The 25,748-nt window shown below is 42.5% G+C and overlaps 1 protein-coding gene across 2 annotated transcripts in view; it reads left to right on the forward strand.

The window, feature by feature from the left end:
• ONECUT1 (one cut homeobox 1) overlaps window positions 1-24,339 on the forward strand; it is a 47,630-nt gene extending 23,291 nt beyond the window's left edge. Inside the window, exon 4 of one of the 2 annotated variants that reach the window (XR_008699368.1) lies at window positions 24,011-24,130. Coding sequence is in view for 1 of the 2 variants with exons in the window: in XM_055537916.1 (XP_055393891.1) it covers window positions 24,011-24,303 (293 nt within the window). In the remaining variant the exon portion in view is untranslated. Of the gene's footprint in view, window positions 1-24,010 lie in introns of both variants that reach the window. The other variant, XM_055537916.1, reaches the window with a different exon arrangement.
• The last annotated feature ends 1,409 nt before the right edge of the window (window positions 24,340-25,748 follow it).

The following is a 25,748-nucleotide window of genomic DNA, read 5'->3' on the forward strand; positions in this document are numbered from 1 at the left end:
AATGCATAATCATACTTTCCTGTCTTCTATCAATAGATTTGCATAGATTTTTATTTTAACACAAGTATGCTAATATGAATGAAGCTTAATTTTATTCTGAAATTGTAGAATTGGCTTAGATGACCAGGCCAATCACAGGACAATCTGATTATTTTGATACAAACATATAAATTTGTTTTACCACAGGGTCTGGCTATAGAAACATCCACATTGTGTTCCTCCCCAAAGATGTAACATGATCATAAAGGTGAAACAAATTAACTTCCAGAAATTTTCCTCTCCTTTAGGTGAGATAATTTGATAAGATAATAGCTGAACAGAACAAGACCCTGAAGTTCAACCCACAGATTTGTCTTAGCAAGTGATAAGGAAGTCAATTGATAAGGAAGGAGCTTGTGTCCATTGTGTACCTATTATTGGTCAGGAACTCTACTGGGCACATATGTGTTGTGCTTAGTTGCTCAGTCATGTCTGACTCTTTGTGACCCCCATGGACTGTAGCCTGCCAGGCTCTTCTGTCCATGGGGATTCTCCAGGCAAGAATACTGGAGGGGGTTGCCATGGGGATCTCCAGGGGATCTTCCCAGCCCAGGGATCAAACCCAGTTCTCCTGCATTGTAGACAGATTCTTTACCGTCTGAGCCACCATTTAATTCTCCCTGTACCAGTGCTCCCAAATCTTGCTATACTTTGAACTTATTTAGGGATCTTTTTAAAAATTATTCCTGGCTAAAATCTCAAATATTCTGGGCATTAGTAGTATTAAGGCATGATCTGGGCACTGTGATTTTTAAGAGCTCTGATGTGATTTTAATGTGCGGCAAAGTTTAGGAGCCACTAGTTTATGGGGTAGTTACCATTATTTTCCGGCTTCTCTGTTCAATGAGGTTGAATTACTTAACTGTGGTAACAAAGCTGGAAATCACTGAGACCCTGTGCTCAACTTTCTCAGCTCAAAGCCCAGAACCCCCTTACCCTCCACCCTGTGCCTCAATTACAGGCTCAAGTTCACCAGATCAGTGGACCAAGAATGTGGAAATGTCTGATCCCCTGTCATAAACACCAACCTGGAAAGTCTCTGCATTATAAAGGTCTTGAAAGTAGAGAATGTGTGTCTTCCCTCTGGGATGCTCAAAGAGAGATACTTGTGGAAACTTCTTTCTTTTTTTTATTAAGACTTATAAGAGAGATCTTTTATTGCTCCTTTGAAGAAAGAGGAAATGTGAGGCAGTAACAGAGCTAGCCATGGAACTCAAGTCTTCTTATCCATTTGTTCACTTAAACAATTATTGATGGGCAAGACCCATCTCATTAGATGTGTTCTGTGGGTAGGACTGGTCCACTGGGACCCAGCCTGGAGGAGGGCCCAAAGGCCCAAACCTCCCATACTTTCTGGCATTGGTGTTCTGATCCGCACTTGCACAACAATTATATTTCTTGGCTTCACATCAGTTCCTGTCTTGCTGTTCCAAAGCTTGCCTGTTACTCATGTTTTAGGACTCTGCACTAAAAAATAATAAATTGACTTAAACTCTGTATATGTGTTGGCAGTCGTCCAGAGGGTAACTTACAGTTTCCCTCAACCACTGCAAGCTTCCAGTTATCCGTGGGTTTCTCATCTCCCTTTGCATTCGCCATAGAGTCCTCAGAATCGACAGTTTCTGAAATCGCTGCTTTCGTTTTTGCATCTGGTGATGACCTCATAGTCCCAAAGAGAGGTTATCAAAGGAACATAATAAACTCTATTCTTTTCACTTTCTTTCCTGTTGTCTTCTAAAACAGATCAATGGGGAAATTAAATAAATAAATGAGCGAAACGCGCCACCTAGTGACTCCTGTGCTCACTGCAGGTGAAGTGCGTGAGAGGAGTGGCTAGCGCGATTCAAGTATTGATGGAGTCACAAAAATCGTTCATTAAGGCAATTTAATCTTTGCTATTAAATGTCCTTTCAATTCATTTGGGGTAATTAAGATGCAGTTAAAGTGATTAAATTCTAATTACTTATGCTAGACAAAGACATATTTGTCACACTAATGCGGTTAACTAAGGACTCAGAAAGAAAGTTAACATTTACTTCAAATGATGCAACTGGAAAAATCAGTTCCTCTTTTCATCATTAATCCAGTGAGCTGGGTGATTATGTAATGGCACTACAAGCTCATTAAACAGGGGAAGTGCTGATTAAAATGATTGCTGGGAGGAAAACCTGGTCCAGGAGTACCAAAGTACCCTTTGGTCAGCATTCTTAGCAAAATTACTTGAAGGCCTCTCCCTTCAAGCCTCCCCCCCCTCCAAAGTAATAAGCAGCTCCTGAGTTTTATCCTGACATTAAAAGAGGGATGCTTCTTGGAAAGCTTTTATTGCCAGCCTGCAGACACTGTTAAACCAAAAGATATTTTCAAATGGTAAATGGATTCTTGGGGTAGAGAAGATCAAGGCAAGGGAGGTGGGGGAGGGGGGATCTCTGAAGTAAACAACTCCAGAATGAAAATTTCCACTTCAGGTTTTCGAAGCCACTACACAAGCACCTTTCCTACCAAGTAGTCCTTCTCCCCTCCCCAGTTGCTTTTGACTACCTCTTATGTGAGGACAGATTCCTTTACACACACCATGCTTGTTATGCACACTCTGAAGAGCATAACAGCTGCATAACAGCTTCAGCTGCAAATTAATCTCTTTTCAGTTTTTCTACATTCGCATGTAAAGGCATCTAAGATTATTATATACCATCAGCTTACTGGGACTACATTGTATGGATATGTGTAATATCCATAAATAGGTCCTAGCCTCCTACAACAGCTTAATTCTGAGTACTCAGAAGAGGAGGATGAATTGAAATTTCACAGCATTTGAAGTTTGTCTGGGGCTTCCCTGGTGGCTCAGATGATAAACAATCTGCCTACAATTCAGGAGACCTGGGTTCTATCCTTGGGTCAGGAAGATTGCCTGGAGAAGGGAATGGCTACCCACTCCGGTATTCTTGCCTGGAGACTTCCATCAACAGAGGATCCTGGTGGGCTACAGTCCATGAGGTCATGAAGAGTCAGACATGACTGAGCAACTAACACTTTTTCACTCTTTTTCACTTCCTCACAAAATGGCTTCTTAAGCCCAAACCTATATTTTGCCTGGGGGATGATCCAAGGATGAGAGTGACAAGTCACAAAATTGGAGATTAATTTCCCTGGGAGATTGGTGTCTTTATGCTATGCTAAGTCACTTCAATTGTGTCTGACTCTGTGCGACCCCATAGATGGCAGCCCATCAGGCTCCCCCATCCCTGGGATTCTCCAGGCAAGAACACTGGAGTGGGTTGCCATTTCCTTCTCCAATGCATGAAAGTGAAAAGTGAAAGTGAAGCCACTCAGTCGTGTCTGACTCTTTGCGACCCCATGGACTGCAGCCTACCAGGCTCCTCTATCCATGGGATTTTCCAGGCAAGAGTACTGGAGTGGGGTGCCATTGCCTTCTCTGATTGGTGTCTTTAAAAACTGTTAAATTTGTCTATTGAAAACCATTATTATGGAGATTGCATCTTTCCCCTATTTATCCCATTGAAATTCAGTATTATTTCTGTTTAGTTCACAAGGAAAGGACCTGAAGATATCAAATTCATCAGTCACTTACGTCAAAAAACTACCTTTTAAAAGTAAATTGGCAGTTATTTAAGTATTTACAGTCATTTTTAATTTAATAGATTTCTACACCATTTTAAATTACTAAACCAAACACATTTAAAAACAACAAAAAAAAAATAGGCCTAAATTAAGAATTGAGAGCCCCAGAGACAGGTTCTTATACTAATTAGCTCTGAGAGCTTGTCAAGTCATTTAACCTTTCTGGGCCTCAGTCTCCTTAAATGTAGAATGAAGTATTTGGCCTTAGGGTCCTTCAAGATCCATGTTCTATGATTGATTGACTTCTGTGATGACTGTGTCTCTTATCTCAATGTAGTGCTGTGTCCCAAAGTCAGGATTCAACAAGGTGTAAGTCCCTGGCGCCCATCTCTTGGGCAGAGTCTCAGATCAGGCTCTTCTATTAGAGGGCCAAGAGGAAACACCTGTCCAGTCAGGGCACTGCATTCTGGTGCAAAAATGCTGCCACTTAAGGATACAATTCCTGGGTCCTAACAATACAAGTGGTTGGTGAGGATACAGATCACCAGGAATTCATGCCCTGCTGGTGGGGATGTAAACTGGCACCATTGCTTCAAAACATCATTTGGATTATAAACCTGAACCCATACCTGGACCAGGTCTACTCCTTGGTGTATACCCTAGATAAGCTGACAGATACTCTTGAAGATGAGTACAAGGATGGTTTGTAACAGCACTATCTCTAAGAGCAAACAACCAGAAACATCCCAAAAGTCCACTGATGAGGAAAGCAGGAATAAATTGTGATATATTCATATTAATGCAGGAGTATATTGTGATGAAAATGAATGAGCCACAGGTATACACCACAGCATAGTTGAGTCTTAGGAACAATGTAAATTAAAAAAAAAGAAAAAGCTACAAAAGTTCACACCAGAACAATACTGTTTTTACAAGGCTCAAAAGCAAGCAATGCTAAACAACTTACTGTTTAGAGATATATAAGTATGTGGTAAAAACTAATAATAAATTCAAGTTCCTGAGTGGTTACCTCCAATAGGAGAAGGTCAAAGATGGAAGGAGAGAACACCGTTGTAGCTTCCCAAACACTAGTTGTTCTGGTTCTTTTGTCATGTCTGCCTTCACCTGTGTTCATTTTGTTCCTGGGCTTCCTATCTTAAATATATATGATTTGTAAGAGGTAAATATTATGTAATTTTAACTTTTAGGAGGAAAAATATTATTTCTGTCTGGTTCCCCAACCCAAACAACTTGGACCAAACCAACCCCAGGACATTTGAGTTGTTATTTACACAGTTCTTAGCCCTGTACTAAATGTCAGCCCTCTTAGGAATTAGGTTTGGCCAGTTATGGACAGGGCATAAGATGTGGAAGAGGAAGCTTCACTAGATCTGGAGAGAGTGATTCTTTCTTTATTCGTTTGAGCACCAGCATAACAACACTGTGCTCAATACTGGGGATGGTGTGTACAGCAGACATTTTTGAAATTCATAGTCGAGTGGGGAAGAAAGACAAATAGCTGTTTCCTGGTTGCATTTTTGTGCCAAAACAAAAGGTTTGGAATGTGATGAAAGGATAGTTTTGAAGAGCTAGGAAAAAGAAAAATTGGACTTGATCAGAAATAGAGAAAGAGTTTTTCAGGCAGAGGGAACAACATCTGTGCACAGCCTGGCTGGAACCCTTTTGCAGAAGATTTAGCGGATGTGAGTTATTATATAACTGGAGACTTGTTTCTCCCCCAGCACAACTGAGAGACACAGTACCTTTCTATCAATAACAAAAGTGTTCTCCAAGGCTGTAGTTTTTTGTAGTGGGGAGGGGTGGATGGAGGGTTTCATATTCCTCAAATCAGGTTGGCATTTGGCAGAGAAGTGGGAAGAAAATACATGCCGATTAAAAAGTTTTTCAGGTGATTCTAATATAACTCCAAGTTGAGCATTAGAACATTGATATTGAGCATTACTATATATAAAATAAACAAGGATCTAACGTATATAGCACAGGGAACTATATTCAATATCTTCTAATAGCCTATAGTGGAAAAGAATCTGAAAAAGAATATATATATATATGTATGTATGTGTGTGTATATATATATTTAACTGATTCACTTTGGTGTACATCAGAAACTAACACAACATTGTAAATCAACTATAGTTTAAAAAAAGAGTATTGATATTGAGACTTTAAGAGTAAATGACTTTATTTTTGCCCCTTTATTATTTATTTTACCCTTTTTCTGGAATGACCTATATAATTCTATAGTTATATATATTTTAATGACATAATATTATATAATGTGTATTATATTAATATCATTTTATGATATTTTATCTCTTTTGAGATCAAAAGTTCACTCAAAAATTCAATATTCCTATTGGAATGCTGTGTCCATACTTTCCTCTATCTGAAAAACTCTTACTGTTCACTGGGTCCTTACTACTCAGTGTGGTTCTTGGCACAACAGCAGAACTTGTAAGAAATGCAGACTCTCAGGTTCCCCCCGGACCTACTGAATCTAAACCTGCATCTTGACAAGATCCCCAGAAGATTCATGTGCACATTCAAGTCACCAAGGGTCACATCACATCATTCAGAAGGTCCATTCTCCTTCATTAGCCCTCATGCTATTGGAGCGCCTCCTATGTGCAAGTTCAGTTCAGTTGCTCAGTCACGTCCGACTCTTTGCAACCCCGTGGACTGCAGCAGTCTTCCCTGTCCATCACCAACTCCCCGGAGGTTGCTCCAACTTGCATCCATTGAGTCGGTGATGCCATCCAGCCATCTCATCGTCTGTCGTCCCCTTCTCCCCCTGCCTTCAATCTTTCCCAGCATCAGGGTCTTTTCCTATGTGCAAGATGCTGGGCTAAGTGCAGGGGCCCAAAAGTCATATCCTATAGGAGCTCACAGGAAGATGAGTATGGGTAAAGAATTACTTACAGTGTCCCTGATGATTGCTGGGATAGGTAGGAGTACAGTTATGTGGGAGCAGGGAGGACACTGGAAAGAAGACTGGAAAGGGAGTACATAGTTGGATGTCTGTACAGTCCAAGGGACTGGACTTTGTGACAGCAGGAGCTGAAGGAAGTTGTGGCCTCTATTGGTGTGAAGTTGTCAGGCTTGTGCTTTGAAAGCCATCCTAGTGTGAACCAATAGGAGAAGCAGCAGCAGCAGGGGACTAACTAGGAGGGGTGGCAATAGATGATGATGGTCAGATTGTATGCCGGTGTCAGCAGAGGAAGAGAAAATATATGTTTCTTTTCAGGTTTTTTTCCATTATAGGTTACTATAAGACATTGAATATAGATCCCCATGTTATACAGCATGTCTTTACTGTTTATCTATTTTATATATAGTATTGTGTATCTACTAACCCCAAACTCCTAATTTTTCCCCCCCATACTGTTATTCCCTTTGGTAACCATAAATTTATTTGCCATGTCTGTGAGTCGATTTCTGTTTTGTAAACAAGTTCATTTGTATCATTTTTTTTAGATTCTACATATAAGCAATATTATATATTTGTCTTTCTCTGACTTATTTCACTTAATATGATATCTCTAGGTCCATCTGAATGGCATTATTTCCTTCTTTATGGCTGAGTAATGTTCCATTGTATATATGTACTACATGTTTTTAGACACTTAGGCAGCTTCTGTGTCTTAGCTCTGGTAAATAGTACTGCAATGAACATAGGGGTGCAAGTATCTTTTCAAAACAGAGTTTCCTCTGCATATATGCCTAGGAGTGGGACTGCAGGATTACATGGTAACTGTATTTTTAGTTTTTTAAGGAACTCCCATACTGTTCTCTATAGTGGCTGCACCCACTTACATTCCAACCAACAGTATAGGAGGATTCCTTTTCCTGCACACCCTCTCCAGCAATAGTATTTATAGACTTCTTAATGATCATCTAATGCTTTTAAAACATAACTTCTTTGTACAAGTATTACTACTAATCAAGAAAAAAAGGTGACAAGAATCATCCATAAGCATAGGTAATCCTCATTTTTGTGAATATCCTTCCAATCTTTTCTCAGTGGGATGATCCATACATACTATGTTACAATTTTTTTAATTAAAATCCCTTGTTACCAAATTTATGATAGAACATTTGAAAATACATGGAAGAATAATGGAGACAAGAAAAAAACCCTGGTAATTCCGCCATCCCTGCCCTCTCCCAAATACCTCATGCCTGGCGTGCTGCAATTCATGGGGTCGCAAAGAGTTGGACACGACTGAGCAACTGAACTGAACTGAACTGAGCACTTACTCATTTAGCAGATTTGTATAGCTAGGATGTTTACAGTTTGCAAGACGGCAAAGAGTCAAAGCCCTCCCCCTACTCCTGGAGCAGTTTGGGTCAGAAAACATTCTGCACATTGTGTTTTATGGCTATGCTATAATTTAACCAACCCCCTATTTGTGGATACTTAGGTGGTTCCATAAATTGATTGGGCAAACATAAATTTTATGTCTAATATTTTAGAAGTATCATAATTTATACAACCTCTCCAACAACCTTTCCTGTCATTGGACATTTCAATGATTTCAGGTTTTTTATTTTATTTTGTGTGTGCTATTAGAAATCAATGACGTAACAGTCAGCAATATTATATATAATATTTTGTGAATATTTTCCTTTTTCAAAAAAAATTTTTCTCTAATAACTTTGAAAAATATGAAACACTATAAACAATACAACAGAATCAAGTCATCCATAATTCTGTAACCCAGAAATGATACCCGTCTATGTCTTGGTTTGTTTTCTTCTAGGTTTTAAAAGTACATAAATTAAATACATTTTAAACTTTAATTTTTCACAAAATTAAGCTCATAAAGAGTTAACAATAAAACTTATCTCAATGTAAATATTAATCAAAAGCATGATTTAAGATTTTATTTGAACATTTCCAATTTTTCAAACGATACAAAAATAGAATAGTACAAAGAGCATATACCATTTACCCACCAGTTGACTAATTGTTAACATTTTATCCCATTTGCTTTATCATTTGTGCACCTATGCTCTCTCTCTGCCAATTTCTCTCAGTCTCTCTTTCTCTTACTCTCTCATATACACAGCAATGTTTTCATGAGCCATTCCAGAGTATATTACATACATCATGGCCCCTCACTCCTATGTACTTAGGAATGTATTTCCAAGAGTACAGATCTTTCCTCTGTAGCCACAGTTCACTTTTTTGTCCATTAATAAGATTATGCAAATATCCTACTACTCATCAAAATTCCCCCCAGATTTAGCAATTATTGATTCTTGCCTGACCTACTCTTCATCGCTACAGCTTCAAAATGATTTTCCATCTCCGGTTTCCTGCCTTGTTTGACAGTCAGCTCTCGGCTTTCTTCTGTGAGCAAGAGCCCCTTCTCTCTCATTTACTTACACATTTGTTATTGGTGTGGATTCACACATTCCTTCTTCCCCAGTGGCTTCTAATTCAGTTCTGTACATACCTGTTTTGGTACTCTCAGGCTTTCTCAGGTTTGACAGTGCTGCTGCTGCTGCTAAGTCACTTCAGTCGTGTCCGACTCTGCGACCCCATAGACGGCAGCCCACCAGCCCCCATCGTCCCTGGGATTCTCCAGGCAAGAACACTAGAGTGAGAACCCCTTTAATTTGGTTCATGTGTTCTTGTGACATGCTTCTGTCTTTTCCTTCTCCTTCTCGTCCTCCGTCTCCCTATCTTTTTTTTTTTTCCCTTTAAACTTTATGGCATTCCTTATAAGATGTTCCAAGTCCTAGAGTCCACCTCTTCTTTGGTGAGCCATGGTTTATTGTGGTGAGGAATGGTGTTAGAGACCAAGAAGGCCTGGGTACTAAGTGTGCTCATGGCTACCAGGGTGATTTTGTTTTCCAGCCCTCACAGAAAAATCCAGGGAAAAAAATGTATGTATATTTATGCACACACACCACACAAACATACATATGCACTCATACATATATAATATACATGTGCACCTAAACTCAAATGGCACAGTGGTAAAGAATCCACCTGCTAGTACAGGAGATGCGAGAGACGTGGGTTCGATCCCTGGGTCAGGAAGATCCCTTGGATGAGGAAATGGCAACCAACTCCAGTATTCTTGCCTGGGGAATCCCATGGTCAGAGGAGCCTGGCAGGCTACAGTCCTTGGGTCTCACAGAGTCAGACACAACTGAGTGACTGAGCATGAAAGCATACGCATAAACATGCTTACATACATATTTTTAAAATCATGAATTTGCACAAGTACCTCCCCATCTAACTGTAATATATCCCCATAGGGTTTTTTCTTGCCTACCCACATTCCATAATTGTATGTCCCTTCCTCTACAGTGAGAACCCTGTTACCCAATAACTTATCCACCCCACCAACCCACATGCACAGTTACTCATTTGCTCAATCCGGTAATACATCCAAAATCATTTCACACTTGCTTCACCCATACCCATAAAATAAATAAACCCGCTAAAATTTTTTTCTGTAGTATTCATTTGCAGTTCTTCTCCCATACATATGCCCCAACATCACTGGGAACTTGTTAGAAATCCTACTGGGAAAGAGCTCAGTAATCTGAACTCTTACAAGCTCTCCAAGTGATTCTAAAGCATGTTAAAGTCTGAGAAGCCCTGCCTGAAATATGTGGAACAGGTTGATAATATGTTTATGTACCTTTGTACCAACATGTTATTGTGTACAATAATACTTTAAAAATACCCTAAACGTAACAAACAGGTCCAGTGAAGATTCATCAGGGTCCTTTTGTCAGCGTGTGTGTGGAAGTGTGATATAAAAGAAGATAAGCCCCCAGTTCTTTGTTTCTGCTCCTTTGCCAGCCTGGTGTATAATCAGGAGAAAGAGGAAAGTATGGGTGTAAAGTACCCTCATTTTCCAGAGGGGGTGCTCTTCAGCTCCACAGTTGCCGCCCTGCTGCCCTTCAGCATTAATAAGTTCTATCAGTTAATGACAGAATCTCCTCTAACTTTATTCCAAAATACCTGGGAAACCTGGGAAGATGTATGTTTGTGAATCCCATTCTCTCAGAGAGTCTAATTCAGTAGGGTTAGGATAGGGTTCTGGAATGTGCATTTTGAACAAGCCTCCCCTTCATGGTCCCAGGTGATGTTGATATATTTGACCCACACCTTACAATTTCTGCTCTGGACTCTAGACCCTGGTCACTCAGAGGACCATCCTGGACCAGTGACTGAGTAGTGAGCAACTGGGAACTTTTAAATGTGCAGAATCTCAGACTCTGCCCTGACCAGCCAGATCAGAATTTTCATCTTAATAAGATGTCCAAACAACTCAGGTTTATGCACTCAAGTTTGAGAAGCACTGATTTAGAATAGTGGTTCTCAGCCTTGGCTACGTGTTAGAATCACCTGGGGACTTTAAAAGGATTGTGTCTTGCATGGCTCCCCATTTTCTATGGGGCCACATCCAACTTATTTATCCAACAAGGATGCTGAGTATGCCAAATTAATAATCTGAAGTCTACTCGGACAGAACTCATTGTTTCCTAGTGAGAGAGATGGGTAGGTAAAGTAATTTTCTGGGGAGCTCTGTGGGCACAGGAGACCACAGTTCTCCCTATATGAGACAGGGGATGGAGAAGCCTTGATAGAAAGTGAGATGCTTGAGCTAAGCTTTGAGTTAGGGAAAAGAAAGAGAAGGAGATTCTGGGTGAGGAAACAGCTTGAGCAAAGGAATAGAAGTGTGAACATTCATAGAAGATTTAGGACTGACTTCTGAGTAATGTGACTTAGTATGGATGGTGGGTGGGCAGCTGTGGGAAGTGAGCTGGGAACAGTGGTTGGGATCAGAACGTCAAGGTCCTTGAATCTCATGATGAAGCAGCCACCAAGGGCTTTCTCTCAGGCTTTCTGGAGACCCTTGTGAGGCCAGTTGTATGATACATCTGTCATTGGAAGAATAGCATTTTCAACTGACTCTGCAGATGACTTTCCAGAAATGAAAACAAGGAAAACCACTAATTTAAAATTAAGAAATGTCTGATGACCAAGTGAAAAGTCAAATTGTAGGCTATTTTTGAAGGAGTTCCATTTTATAATTTTCAATTGCTGTGAATATTGTGAAGTGTTATATATGGCTATTAATTAAAGAAATGGGATCAATAAGCTAAGACTTACAATTCACAATGGGCCTGCATGAGATAATAATGCATAATAAGCATGTAATTCATCAGGTCTGCCATTTGTTGTGACTGTTTTGCAGAATCAACATCATAACTAGGGCATTGATATCACATATTTCCAATTATCGGGGCCCAAACTGTTGAGGGGCTCCACCAGTTACTGTCAGCAGCTGTACATTTCAGTAGATTCTGTTCCATCCCTCCCAGGCTCAGCCAGCCTCTGCCCTCCTTTGGTCATAAAGTCCAACCTCTTGGGCTACAGCTCTGGAGCCTTCTTTAGAGAAGAGAAATTGATGGAAGTATTTTGGAGGACTCCAGGCAGCATATGGGTGGGAAGGCAGGTCTGTGTCCTGAAAAGCTCAGTTATAGAAGCAAACAGGGTGGAGAGGTGAGAGGGTTGAGCAACTTTTCCAACCTGAGTTTGGTGCAGCAGACCTCTCTTGACTTTAGCTGCTATCCATCTTTCCTTTGCTTTGGATCAGCTCAGGTTTCTTCTGCTTCCTCTCAGAGCCGATATCCACACAGAGACAGCCTCTAGTGTTCTTCTGTGCCCTTACTGAGACTAAACTCACTCTGGCCCCTCTCCCAAGCCAGCGTGGGTCTTGCATCCCCTTCGCTGCCTGGGCTTCCTCCATCTCAATTTGAATGCAACCCATTTTCTTGGGTGGGCCAATGCAGTCCTTTCCGCCAGACCAGTCTGGCTGAATACAGGCCTGCTGCCTGGCTAGCCACCTGCTTCTGCTCCACTCACCATGACTCTGGGTTCCCTAGGCTCCCCTCACCAGCTGCTCCTTCCCTATTTAACCATCCTGGGGAAAGATTTCATGATGTATCCACTGTGTTGCATCTGCTTCCGGGGCACAGTGGAGTTGGAGGTCCCCAGGTTAACCAGCTGTGTGCCCATAGGTAAGTTACCTCACCTCTTTAACAGCGTTTCTTCACTTACAGAAAAAGACATACTATCCATTTCTACCTCCCCTGAGTTTTGTGGGATCACATGGGAAGGTTTAATGGAGGTGTTTTAAGCACTGTAAAGCATGGTACAAGGGTAAGATACAGCGATCATCCTTGACCAGGAACATCTGCTCTTTCCATGTTTGTATTAGGTGTTTCATACACATGCCCAGAAGAGTTTCCATAGGTGCTTGAGCTACCCACAAAGTCATAGACGCCAGCAAAGCTCACCTGTGTCCAGCAGGTTGTACTGGCCCCACCTCCCTCTCCTGGGCATCATCGTTACCAAATAGTCCATGCAGGTGTTCCCTTCCCGTGTAACGGCTGTCTTTGGCTGTATCAGTTAGAACTCACTGGAGTTGCTTTTCAAATTGTACTTTGTACTGTGGGAAGGGCAAATTTGCTGCTTAAGAGCTGTCCCATCCCCAGAACAGCAAGGGGCCTGGCTTATAAAAAATATGCACAGGACAGTAACATAACACAAAGCAAAGCAGATAACATGATGACCCAGCACTCCTGCAATCTGAGCTCTAATCCTAAAGTTGTGTGGCCCACCCACTGACTCTCTGATCTCCACAAGGTAGACGCCGGCCTGTTAAATGAGCTCAAGAACCTCCCATATTCACCTCCATAGTTCCCCCATTCTTGTCTTTTTGAAGAATGTTTATTGGAATATAGTTGATTTACCATGTGTGTTACCCATTCTTGTCTTACTGAAATTTGTTCTATTTGCATGCTTCCTCCTCGAACATGTATTGTCTTATAGAGTTTACTTTGAAAAGCAGCTTCAGCTGTCAAGAGACAGTGTTTGGGGGCTCAGTAGACATGAACAGCAATGCCACCATCCCTGTTAGTCCAGGAGAGGTTTCCTGGGCAGTGAGAGCAGAGGGCTCACTCTGTATGTGTGCCCAGCTACTTCTTTCTTAAATAGTTTTTCTAAGAAATAAGGGCTTCCCAGGTGGCGCTAGTGGTAAAGAACCCACCTGCCAATGCAGGAGACATAAAAGACGTGGGTTCGATCCCTGGGTCAGGAAGATCCCCTGGAGGAGGGTCTGGAAACCCACTCCAGTATTCTTGCCTGGAGAATCCATGGACAGAGGAGCCTGGAGGACTGCAGTCCACAGGGTTGCAGAGAATCAGGCACGACTGAAGTGACTTAGCATGCACGCACTAAAAAATAATTTACATGCTATACAATTTACCCATTTAAAGGGTGTAAGTCAGTGGTTTTTAGTATATTCACAGAGCTGTGCAACCTTCACCACAATTTTAGAACCTTTTTATCTCCTCCCCAAAAAGAAAGCCTGTACCCATTAGCAGACCCTTGCATTCCACACCCCTCACTACCTACTCAGCCACAGGCAACCACCCACTACTTCAGTCCCTATGGATTTGCCTATTCTGGTCCCACTGCTTTTTTATCCCTTTTCCTACCCATGAAGTCCCCTGAGCAGGATGTGCAAGGAAATCCCTGCTGACTCGGTCAGGAATCTGGGTGGAATTTCAGTGTGTGTTTTTGCCCTCCCCGTGTACCCTACTGGTCCTGGAGACCCTGGAGCAGGAGAGGAGCAGCTGCCCGGACCCTCCTCCAGCTCCAGGCCAGGCCTTCCCTGAGTGATGTGGGACATGGCAGGCTCACCTGTTCAAGAGCACTTGGCTCTGCAGGTTGCTGTTTTCAGCTCTGTCAGCAGCCTTCAGGGGGAAGACACTGTGTTTCTAACAGGCCCCTGATAAAGTGCACCACACTGTCTTGAGATGACAGTGCATTTTCATGGTGCCCTGGAATTCCAGGCCTTCCCCTTTCTGCTCCCTGGCCCACCTCCCCTCAATCACGATAGGACAGCAGACTCTTGAGCAGTTGTATGGAGGCGGAAAGTACATGGCTATAGTATAAGGATGCTCAGGGTAAAACCCAGGTGTGACTGGGGAAGCTGTAGGCATACAGTCTCCGTCCTCAGTCCCATGGAGTCAGATCACCAAATAAGTCTGATTTGAATCAGCCAAGCCTGGTTCTGTCTTGGCACCCCTCAAGTCCTTTCATCCTGTCTCTCTAGAGGTCTCCATCCAAACATTGAGGCCAAAACTGTTCTCTCCTCAAGTTGAGTCCCAAATTTCCTATTAAATGTCATACCTCACCAAGCTATTGCTAAAATTAAATAATGTCTCTAAAGTGAGAGACACACAGCTTATCCTTCATCTGACTCCATCCTCATCTTATTCTAGCAGATACTGTGGCTTCTTGGTCACTTGTCCGTTTGTACATCTACAACCCCCACCAAACACACACAGTTCTCTATATTCCTCCTTAGGGTAGCTAAGATAAGTGAAAATTTTCTAGAAGACCTTTTCAAATTGTCGTTACAACTTACGTAGTTCAGCTTTCTGGTCCCACCTAGTGATACTGTTCACTGGGCACACACATCTCAGTCCATTTTCTACTCCATCTGCAGGTGCTCTGCCCAGAGGTCTTCCCTCCCCACCGCCTGCCAGGAGGGAGAAGATGGTGCTGGCACGGGGATATTCTGAGAATAGAGGGGAGGGGGCAGGGAGGGGGGCAGCTAGAGTGAACAGTTCGACCCTCTCACTTCTCCAAGTGCCCACTTGGGACATGGAAATCTGAACTGTATGTCTTCTCCCTGGAGTGATATTGAAAGCTCTTTACACATGTCAAGTCATAGGGCTGCACCCAGGAGGAACTGTAAAGTTTTTAGTCAAATTCTTTCATTATTATACAGTTAAGGAACGTGGACTAGCCTCGTTAAGGGATTTAACCCAGCCATTCAACTAATTAATGACAGAGCCAGAACCTAAAACTTTCAACTGCTAGAGCGGTGCTCCTTTCAGAACCTTCCTCCCTTATAGACTGAGAATATAATGGACACCCTCAGTCTACTTGGATCCTTGGTGTACTTTCCATAAGTTCACACTGAAACACCCGCTAGTGCCCCCAAGAAGACAGCCTCTTCTATCTATTGATAAATAAATGAATTTATTAAATAAATAAATATGTATTTGGCTGCACCGGGTCTTAGTGGCAGCGTATGAACTCTTAGTTGTGGCATGCAGGATCCAGTTCCCTGACCACAATCGAACCTGGGCCACTTGCCTTGGGAGCCCAGAGTCTTAGCCATTGGACCACCAAGGAAGTGGTGGTCCTCTTTAATCCACAATTCTGTGCGATGTGAAGCAGCCAACTCTGGGACAGATATACCAAGAACCTCAAGAAGCAAGTTCAGACAATTTTCCTATAATTTTAATGAAAAATAGAAAGTGGCAAAAATATAAAGTACCTATTGTTCAAGGGCTCAGAATGCTTAACTGTTCACAGGGTCTGTGGTTGTTGCTGTTGTTATCGTTTTCATCTCTAAAGCTCATAAGTCTGAAGCCACTGTGAAGAATATGAGTTTGTATTAGATCACCTTCATTCAAATAAACATGGATCCAGACTATTTGCAAAACTGGATGGTGTCCCTGCAGAGCCATTACCTTCTCTTTTTGAGAAGCCAAAAGGATGGAGAAGATAAAATGGAAGAGTCACCATAGTGGCTATATATTCTAAGAGACAGAGTAAGGTTACTTTGGAAATTTTTTACAGATAATATAAGACTTTGGACACCAGAAGAGATACTGCATGGGTTTATTCATTGACTCACAGGGCTCTAAAGCCTGCAGGGGCCTTAGAACACTGCCTACTCATTGAAAGGATGCAGAAAAAGAGATCAAGTTATGTGCCCAAGTTTATACCATAGGCTAGAGACAGAGCGAAGACCCAAACCTGCTGTGTAAATTCAGTGTTTATACCTGCATCTTGATCGGAGAAGAAAAGATCAGAGAATTAATTTGTGAATATCTCCTAAGCACTTGTCATTTTAACAGTCATTTCAACCATCAGATCTTGTGTGCATGCTAAGTTGCTTCAGTCAGGTCCTACTCTCTGAAGCCTCATAGACTGTAGCCTGTTAGGCTCCTCTGTCCATGGGATTCTCCAGGCAAGAATACTGGAGCAAGTTGACATGCCCTCCTCCAAGGGATCTTCCTGACCCAGGGATCAAACCCTTGACCCACATGTCTTACGTCTCATGCATTGGCAGGTGGGTTCTTTACCACTAGTGCTGCCTGGGAAGCCCATAGCTTATCTTATCTCATGCTTATTCTAATCCTGAGAGGAAAGAAAGCCATTGTTCTCTACCTTGCAGCTGGGTATACTAAGGCTCTAGAAGACAAGTAACTTGCCCAAGATCACACATCTATCAGTGGCCACAGAGCTGGGACTTCAGCTTGTGTCCTGTGAGCTCAGGTTCATTTAAGAAGTTGTATTATAATTCTGTCTGGCTTTATAAATGTCTCTCAAGCCCACATGTCTGTACCTATGTATTTTTTTGAATATGGCACAGCAGATCTTTTTTTGTTATAATTGTTAAATTAAACTATAGTTGATTTACAATGTTGTGTTATTTTCAGGTGTACAGCAATTTGCCTACTTATTCCCAAACAAATTCTTGGCAGACTTTTGCACAGCTCAGTCAGCAGTTTAGATATTGTAAAGTCCTTTGTGTCGTTATATCAGGAAAATGGATATGTTGACACACAAATGCTTGGGTGACAGCTGATTCTAGGATGTTACTGTATACCATGTTTTATAAAGTATATTCTAAGACAAGGCTTCTTCAACTCTGTGTAGTGAAGTTTGTCTCTGATTTCCATATGTTCTGGACCAATAGTTTTGATAATACAATAAAAAATGTATTACTAGAACAATAATCACAGAATGCTGGAGCAATGTCAAACTGCCATAAAACTTTCTAATTGCTTATTCTCAAATTTCTGATCTTGCTACAGGTCAGTAACAGTTTACAGACCAGCATGGGTCTGGCAACCAGATTTTGAGAGACATGGTTCTAAGCAACACCATTCCTGAGAGAATCTCTGAGTAAAGAGTTGCTTAATCAAATAAGTTTGAGAGACCCCATAAGCCAGAAAGCATCGGTGCATATTAGCATGTTAAAGGCTCTGAGAAGTCCTGCATTAAAGAAGCTTGCTTAATCATTAACTCAGCATTTCCCAAACTGCCTGACTTCAAAACTCACTGTTCATGGAATGCCTTTCAACACCTTTCAGAATTCATATTTCTTGAAATACCCTTGGTTCTCTCCTGCCACTCTGGGCAAAGCATAGGCCCCAGGCATGCCTGAGATGAAAGCTTGTCCTTTGCCCACGTTGTCATGCATTGCCTTTTAGAAAAACAATTCTTTATCATCTTTTATTCTTGTGATACACAAAATCATTCTCTGCCTTTTGCTATCTTCCACACCTGGTTCTTTCTCCCATACAGTACTGACTGTAGGTGACCTGGCTCCCAGAGATCAAAGTCACCTGAGACAGCCCCATTACACTTGGCCACTGCATCCTGCAAACATATCTACTTGCCCACCTTCATGGAGGTGACTTGGGATGAGTCTTCTTCCTCTTTAGTATTGCCTTTTGCATGTAATAGAAATCTTCTTCCCTTTAGTCCAGTTCTGTGATAACTACTCTATTTTTAGTGAAAACTATACACCCACACAAAAATATAATTTTCCCATAAAACACATGCAATACTGTTCCCTAAGCAGTGGTTCCTGTTGTCAGACTTTATTCCCACTTTCTTATTCTCTCTCTTTGTCCACTGCACACTTTTATAGACCAGTTGCTGGTTTTCAACCTTATATTAGGTGATCTCTGGGGCTTCCCCACTGGCTCAGTGGTAAAGAATCCAACTGCCAATGCAGGAGATGAGGGTTTGATCCCTGGGTCAGAAAGATACCCTAGAGAAGAAAATCGCAACCCACTCCAGTATTCTTGCCTAGGAAATCCCATAGACAAAGGAGCCAGGCAGGCTACAGTCCATAGGGTCGCAAAAGAGTCAGACACAACTGAGCTGCTAAACAACAACATGTACCCTGACATGAGTTCCATGGAAATGCCAGAACATTGCTCTCATTTATATTCTCTTAACAGGTCTCACAACTATAATTCTATACACGCTTCTAGAAGCATGATTTTGTTTCTGTGGGCACCTCATTGAAGGTACACACTGACCTTCAATAAGCTTTAGTCCACTCTTCACTCTATAGACATGTCTACTTTCTTATTCGGCCACTCCAACTTCTGTACAAAGCTCTTTCCAGATATAACCACACACATTTAATCACAGTCACCCCATCCAGTACCCATATGAGTACTGGGCTCCCCTTATATCCAAGCACTATGGCAGCCTGCCCTGGAGAGACAGAATGAGTTGGCCAGGCTCCTTGCCCCAGGAGAATCCCACTTCCCAGGTTCTGGCATAGTGACATTTGCAATGCTTGAAAGCTCATTGCAGGGACTTCCAAACTGCATTTCCCCAGAATTAGTATTGTATAAGACATAGACAGTTTCTACCAAACAGAGTTCTGGAATTAAATAAATTTGAGAAACATAATTATATGTGCTAAACACATACAATGCATTTTGAGGAAGAGGCTATGTATAGTAGGTTTTTCTGAAAGTACTTGGCCTGCAAACCATCTTTTCAAGTAACTCGTGTTTGAGACAATATCATGCCTCTGATGCCATTTGGGAAAGGGTGCTCTGGAGTAGCTTCAGCCAAGTCCTGCAAGTGCTAAGGACCACAGTGAAGTCATTCAGTTACCCTGTGTATGTGCATGCTAAGTCGCTTTAGTCGTGTCCGACTCTGTGTGACCCTATGGACCTAGCCCGCCAGGCTCCTCTGCCCATGGGAATTCTGCAGGCAAAAATTCTGGAGTGGGTTACCATGCCCTCCTGCAGGGGATCTTCCAGACCCAGGGATCAAACCCAGGTCTCTTATGTCTCCTGCATTGGCAGGTGTGTTCTCTACCACTAGCACCACCTGGAAAGCCCTCAGTTACCCTAGTTAGGTTGAAAATAGATATCTCTTTGTGATTTCCCTTAGTTCTGCCTTTTGAATGATAAATAAGTAGAGTCTCCACCTAATGCTCAGTTATTTATTTTTACATAGGTATGTGTTCTGTGTAATTTAGTCCACTCTTCACTCTACAGAGCTCTCTCCTTTCTTACTCAGCCACTCCAGCTTCTGCACAGGGAAGTGTCTAGAGCCTTTACGACTCCCAGTCTATATTCCTAACACAGATCTCTCCCCCTGAGCTCCAGGCCCCATGTGTTCTGCCATCTGCTGGACACCCACCTATTGGAGCTCTTTAACAGGATGTCCAACATGCACTTCAGATGGCTTTGTCCCTCATAGAAGTGGCAACTGCTCTCATAAAACTCATTCCTCCATCTGCATTCCGCATGGCCCCCGTACTACCATCCAATCAGAAGCCTGGGAGATGTTCTGAACTCCATCCTCCCAGCAGGGTTGCTGTTACTAATTCCTCTTGGTTCTCCCTTCCAAGAAGCTCTTAAATTTGCTTCCTCTTTTCCATCTTCAACTGCCATTGTCTATCTTGGGGTCCTCATTACGCTGGTTTTCTAATTGGCTTCTGTCTTAGGCCAGGTTTTCTGAGAAACAAACTCTGAGACTTGCATGCAGAAAGAGGGCTATGGAGATTAACCCTTTTCAAGTGGGGAAGGGCGTGGAGGAAGTAAGACCAGGCAGATGGAGTTGAACTTTAACAAAGTTGCAAAAATAGCCTCAACCCATCCTACAGGGTACTCTGGAGCTGGATAATGCTTCAAAGTTGTCCCTACTAGATGCAAGGGTTTGGTGTGGGTGAGCCTTAAACCAATTCATTCCACTGTCTTCAACCTCTACCCTCATACTCCCATCCCCTACTCCCCCAATCCCCCGCTGGATATGTCTAGCCCCCCAGCTTCTCTCTGGGATGGCATAACCTTTGGCCAAGGGCAGTTCCCAGCATGGATCTCAGCTGAGAGTCACCAGCTTCTTCCAACAGGTGCAAGAATGAGTGTCCTAAAGGAGGTCAAAGTAGCACATGTCAGCATACATGTCCTGAATTGCTGCTTTCCACCTCACCCGCCACAACACTGCCAGAGGGGTTTTTCTAAACTAAAATTCAATCACACAGCACCCTTACTCAAAACCTTACCTACAAGATAATTTATATCTGATCTCGGTCTACCTGTGAAGCCTTGTCCCCCACAGCTTTCTTCCTTGCATGCACTCTTGCTCCGCCACCAATCTACTAACATTTATCAGTCCTTCACGAGTGCTGCTACCCCTGTTGGGAATGAGTTTTTCCCACTTTTCTCACTAGCAAACTCCTATTCATCCTTTAGGGCCTAGCATAAGTATCCTTCTTGTATGATGCCTTCTTTAATATCCTCAAGCAGAGATAATATCCTGTAGGCTCTTGTCATACTCCTGCAGTTATTAAGTTACATAACCATTAGATTGACTTCCTTAAGAGAAAGGCTTGTGTTATATTCGTTTTTGAATGTAAGTGAATGAATCAACCAGCCATGCATCAGTATTATGTAAAGCTGTGTCTACTTGTGTTGACACAAACTAACTAGACTTGACTTTAGTCTAGTCAGCTTATTTTTTTCAGGGACTTAATCTGGTTGTCCAGTGAAGGCTGTGGGTTCCGTGGGGGCAGGGACTCTCTCACTTAGTTCAGGATATACAGCTCAATGCTCTGAGGGAGTTGGATATTTAATAAATCTTTCCCATTATGTAGATGCTTCCTGTCATGGTGGGCAAAGGACATAGCCAGTGATCTATGGAATGTGTTATAAAAGGTACCAGAAGACCTGACTGCTCTAAAATCTCTCTTTCATAACCGAGGACATAAAAGAGAGGCCTCCCATCATGTCCAGGCTTCCCAGGTGGCTCAGTGGTAAAGATTCTGCCTGCCAATGCAGGAGGCATGGGTTCAGTCCCTGGGTATGGAAGATCCCCTGGAGTAAGAAATGGCAACCCGCCCTAGTATTCTTGCCTGGGAAATCCCATGGACAGAGGAGCTTGGTGGGCTACAGTCCATGGGGTCGCAAAAGAGTCAGACATGACTTAGCAACTAAACAACAATCCCTCATGTCCATTCTGAAATTCTTGTTCTTATATTTCCTAATATAATGGACCTGTGATCCCTGGAGTGAGGCAAATGCACTCTGGGGCCTGAGTAAGCTGATGCAACTGTAGAAAAGAATTTCTATATCTATTTATGTTATTTTACCCTTTTAAAATTTTCTATATTTTGTGTTTGCTTTATAATGTCTGTAACACAATTGTATAGTAACACATGCATATCATGTATAAAAAAATAATACAAGGGAATGTAATACTCAAAGCATTCTTTACTAAACAGCACATAATTACAAAAAAAAACTTGGAGACTCCTAGATTGCACTCTGAAGACTGGAGGCTTTTTCAACCTGTACCCAATAGCTTTTTAGCTGCTCTGATTGCTCAACTGATTTGTGCTAAATGGACACCTAAAGCTTTAGGGGTATCCACCTTGTGGAACAGCAGGGTACAAAAGGTAGGGGCAAGCTGAAGGGCAGGGCTAACTGGGGAGAGCACAGAGGCTGCACGTAGCCAGAAGTGGTGAACCAGCTAGTAGGGGATTAGGAACCTGGAATACAGAAAGACGGGAGAGGGAGCAAGAGACAGCAGTAGGTAGGGCAGCCGGCTACAGCGACATGAAAGAGAGGCAGGCCCCATCTCCACTGGGAAGATGCCCTGTCTGCCTTTTGCTGTGGTGGGAGTGTACACCTTAGTGTGTACTAGCCAGCTGTGAAGATAACCGAGGCTGCTCCGGAACCTCTACACTGGGTGGGCAGCATGGGGTTGGGGGGTGGGGGTGGGGGAGGTGGCAGAAAGGGGGAGGAGGTGCAGCAAGGGGCCGGAAACTGACTGGAATTACAGCACCGGAGCCTTATCTTAAAGGTGAATTTGCATAGCCAGAAAGCACTGTTTTTACTTCAGTTGCATGGTTATGTGGGGATGGCTGCGGGGGATTCATTGATGGGGGAGGTGGGCGGGAGAGGGAGGGGAGGGCATCGTTAGCAATTCAGTGCCCCTTTGGCAGGTGGAAGCCACTGAGCCAAGTTAGTTGAGAAACAGGAGTATGGCATCTGAGGTGAGGAGACCCTGATCCACCACCAAACCCTGGGGACCTGAGGACCACATTGGGATGATGCACCAGAATAGCTTTAGCAGCCATGAGGCAGCTTCATGATACAGGAACTGCCTGTGTGGGCATGGGCAGGAAATGGGCCTTCTCAGTGGGAGATGAGGCGAGGGAAGAGGGCAACTCCAACAGCAAGACTCACGTGAAGAACAAAAAGGAGGCACAGGGACACCCCAAAGGTGAACATGGCTAATGTCACAGTCTAGCCCCAGTGGTGACGAAGTACACTTCATCCCTGCTCCCCAAGTCCTGATTCCACCAAAGAATCAGTGGAAAACTGTTTGATGGGCATGGTAGGACACTCTTTACGGAGTTTTCTTACATACTAACTCTTTCCTAGTTTGTTTCCTAGGAAACAAAAACAATCAGAAGGGGAACAAATGCAATTCCTTTTTTATTTGGCTTTTAGACCCTCAATTAGGTTCTTAGTGTTCCACTAGCAGCAGACCATAAATCCTTTGAGGGCAACACCCACTTCTAGGGGAAAAGACTTTGTGTTTGTGAAGCCCTTTAGTTAATGTTACTGACTTTCCTGGTGGATCAGATGGTAAAACATCTGCCTACAATGCAGGAGACTCGGGTTCAATCCCTGGGTCGGGAAGATCTCCTGGAGAAGGAAATGGCAACCCATTCCAGTATTCTTGCCTGGAGAATCCCATGGATGGAGGAGCCTGGCAGGCTACAGTCCATGGGGTCGCAAAGAGTCAGACACAACTGAGCGACTTCACTCACTTCACTAGTTAACGTTAACTTTTACATACTATTTCATATATTCTTACCACAACCCAGTAAGGTAGATGTTCTTACATCTACTTTACAGATAGTGATTAAAAAAAAGGTTCCAATAGTAAGTTCATTTATCTAAAACCCAACATTCCACAGATGAGTAATCAAGGTCCACACTCTGTTAATTGATTTACCACCAACAAAACACAGATACTCGTCAAAGCCAGGACTCATGCCCACTACTCACAAAACTCTATCTCCTCATTCCCTATGCCTTTGTTACACTTCCCTCCCAGCCCACGATGGTGCTAAAACTAGAGGTCAGCAGATAGAAAGTGGCCGTGAGGAATGCCTAACAGATTGAATGGGCTGGGCCTTTCTACTCTCAAGTCTCCCAGCCGGTCTGTTCTAACAGCCTCTGTGTCTCTTTGCAGCATGCAAAAGGAAAGAGCAAGAACATGGGAAGGATAGAGGCAACACACCCAAAAAGCCCAGGTTGGTCTTCACAGATGTCCAGCGTCGAACTCTACACGCAATATTCAAGGAAAATAAGCGTCCATCCAAAGAATTGCAAATCACCATTTCCCAGCAGCTGGGGTTGGAGCTGAGCACCGTCAGCAACTTCTTCATGAATGCGAGGAGGAGGAGTCTGGACAAGTGGCAGGACGAGGGCGGCTCCAATTCAGGCAACTCATCTTCTTCATCAAGCACTTGTACCAAAGCATGAAGGAATAACCACGAACTGAAACCTCGGTGGAAAAGCTTTAAATAAAAAGAAAAAATTTTTAAAGACCAGGACCTCAAGATAGCAGGTTTATACTTAGAAATATTTGAAGAAAAAAAAAGTGTTATTTATAGTCCAAAGAAACCAAAGACATAGCTCACCTGCATTCTGACTTTGTTCGGAGACACATACTTCAGCCGGGTGACAACTTGGCAAGAAAAATTATGAGCGGGAAGGCACCACTGGATCTCACAGCTTCAGTCCGTGATCATCCTCGCTGTGCTTGGCTGTCCTGTGGTTTGGAGCATAGTGATTTTGAGCCATCGAGTGGACACCTTTAAGATCAGACTTCCTCATCCACTCCACCGCGCCATGAAGGTGTATGGTGTCTCAGTACTGTGTGTGGGTGTGTGCGTGAATACACCCACACGTACACATGCACACCACCACCACCACTACCACCACCAGTGGTTAGGGACTTAGGCAGGGCTGGTCTTCAGGAAGGGTTGTGCTATAGGAGTGCAACCGACATAGTGTGGGGTTGTCTGAGTTCATGGGATTAGGAGCTTGATTTTGCTCAACTAGCCTAGCGTTTGAACCTGCCAGGCCCACAACCTAAATGCAGATTCAAACCCAGCAAAGAAATTTGAATGACACCTAAACCAGTGCATTCTCTTTGTTTGTTAAGGAATGTTCAGATATTTTTTAAGAAATGAAACAAGAGTCCATCCATTAAAGAAAGAAAATCACCTAGGTACCAAAGAACACACTTAATATTATAGTGCAGGTATTTTATTGCAATGATTTTAATAACCAAAGCTATTTTTACACAAGATACTATGTAAAGTTATACGTATGAACTGATCTAGCTGTAATACACATACCACGTAGAATCATGACTATTATTTATGACTCTTGAAGCATTTGAAATATTAGTTTTCAGAACTGGCAAGAAAGAATGTAGCTTCAGGGAAGCAATTTATATCATAACAGAGAGGTCAGTGCAGTGTACACGAACATCCATATGGCACATTCCCTTTCGGGATCTATAAATGTCACTTAAGTAAACATATAGACATGACTCCATGCTCTGTTCACAGCTGAGAAAACCTGGTGATTCTTCCAAAGTAGGACCCATTTGTAAACTTAGAAAACTAAGTTTAACAGGACAGGTAGCTAAACTAGAAAATTTGTTCAAAGTCATTCTTTTTGGTAAAATGCCACTGAATGAAGCACCCCATACGTAGGTAAATTTGACTAAAATTTTCCTTATGCATTTTACACAAAATACCTATTTAAAATACTTTACAAACACACAAAATAAGCAGACTAACATTATTATTAAAATGAACTATCTAGTTCATTATATCCTGAGAATATAATCGAGCTGATTTGATTGCCAATCCCAGACTTGGACACCAATAAAAATAACATGTGCAACCAAGAAA

This window comes from Bubalus kerabau, chromosome 10 (assembly GCF_029407905.1).
Source record: "Bubalus kerabau isolate K-KA32 ecotype Philippines breed swamp buffalo chromosome 10, PCC_UOA_SB_1v2, whole genome shotgun sequence".
Classification (NCBI taxonomy): domain Eukaryota; kingdom Metazoa; phylum Chordata; class Mammalia; order Artiodactyla; family Bovidae; genus Bubalus; species Bubalus kerabau.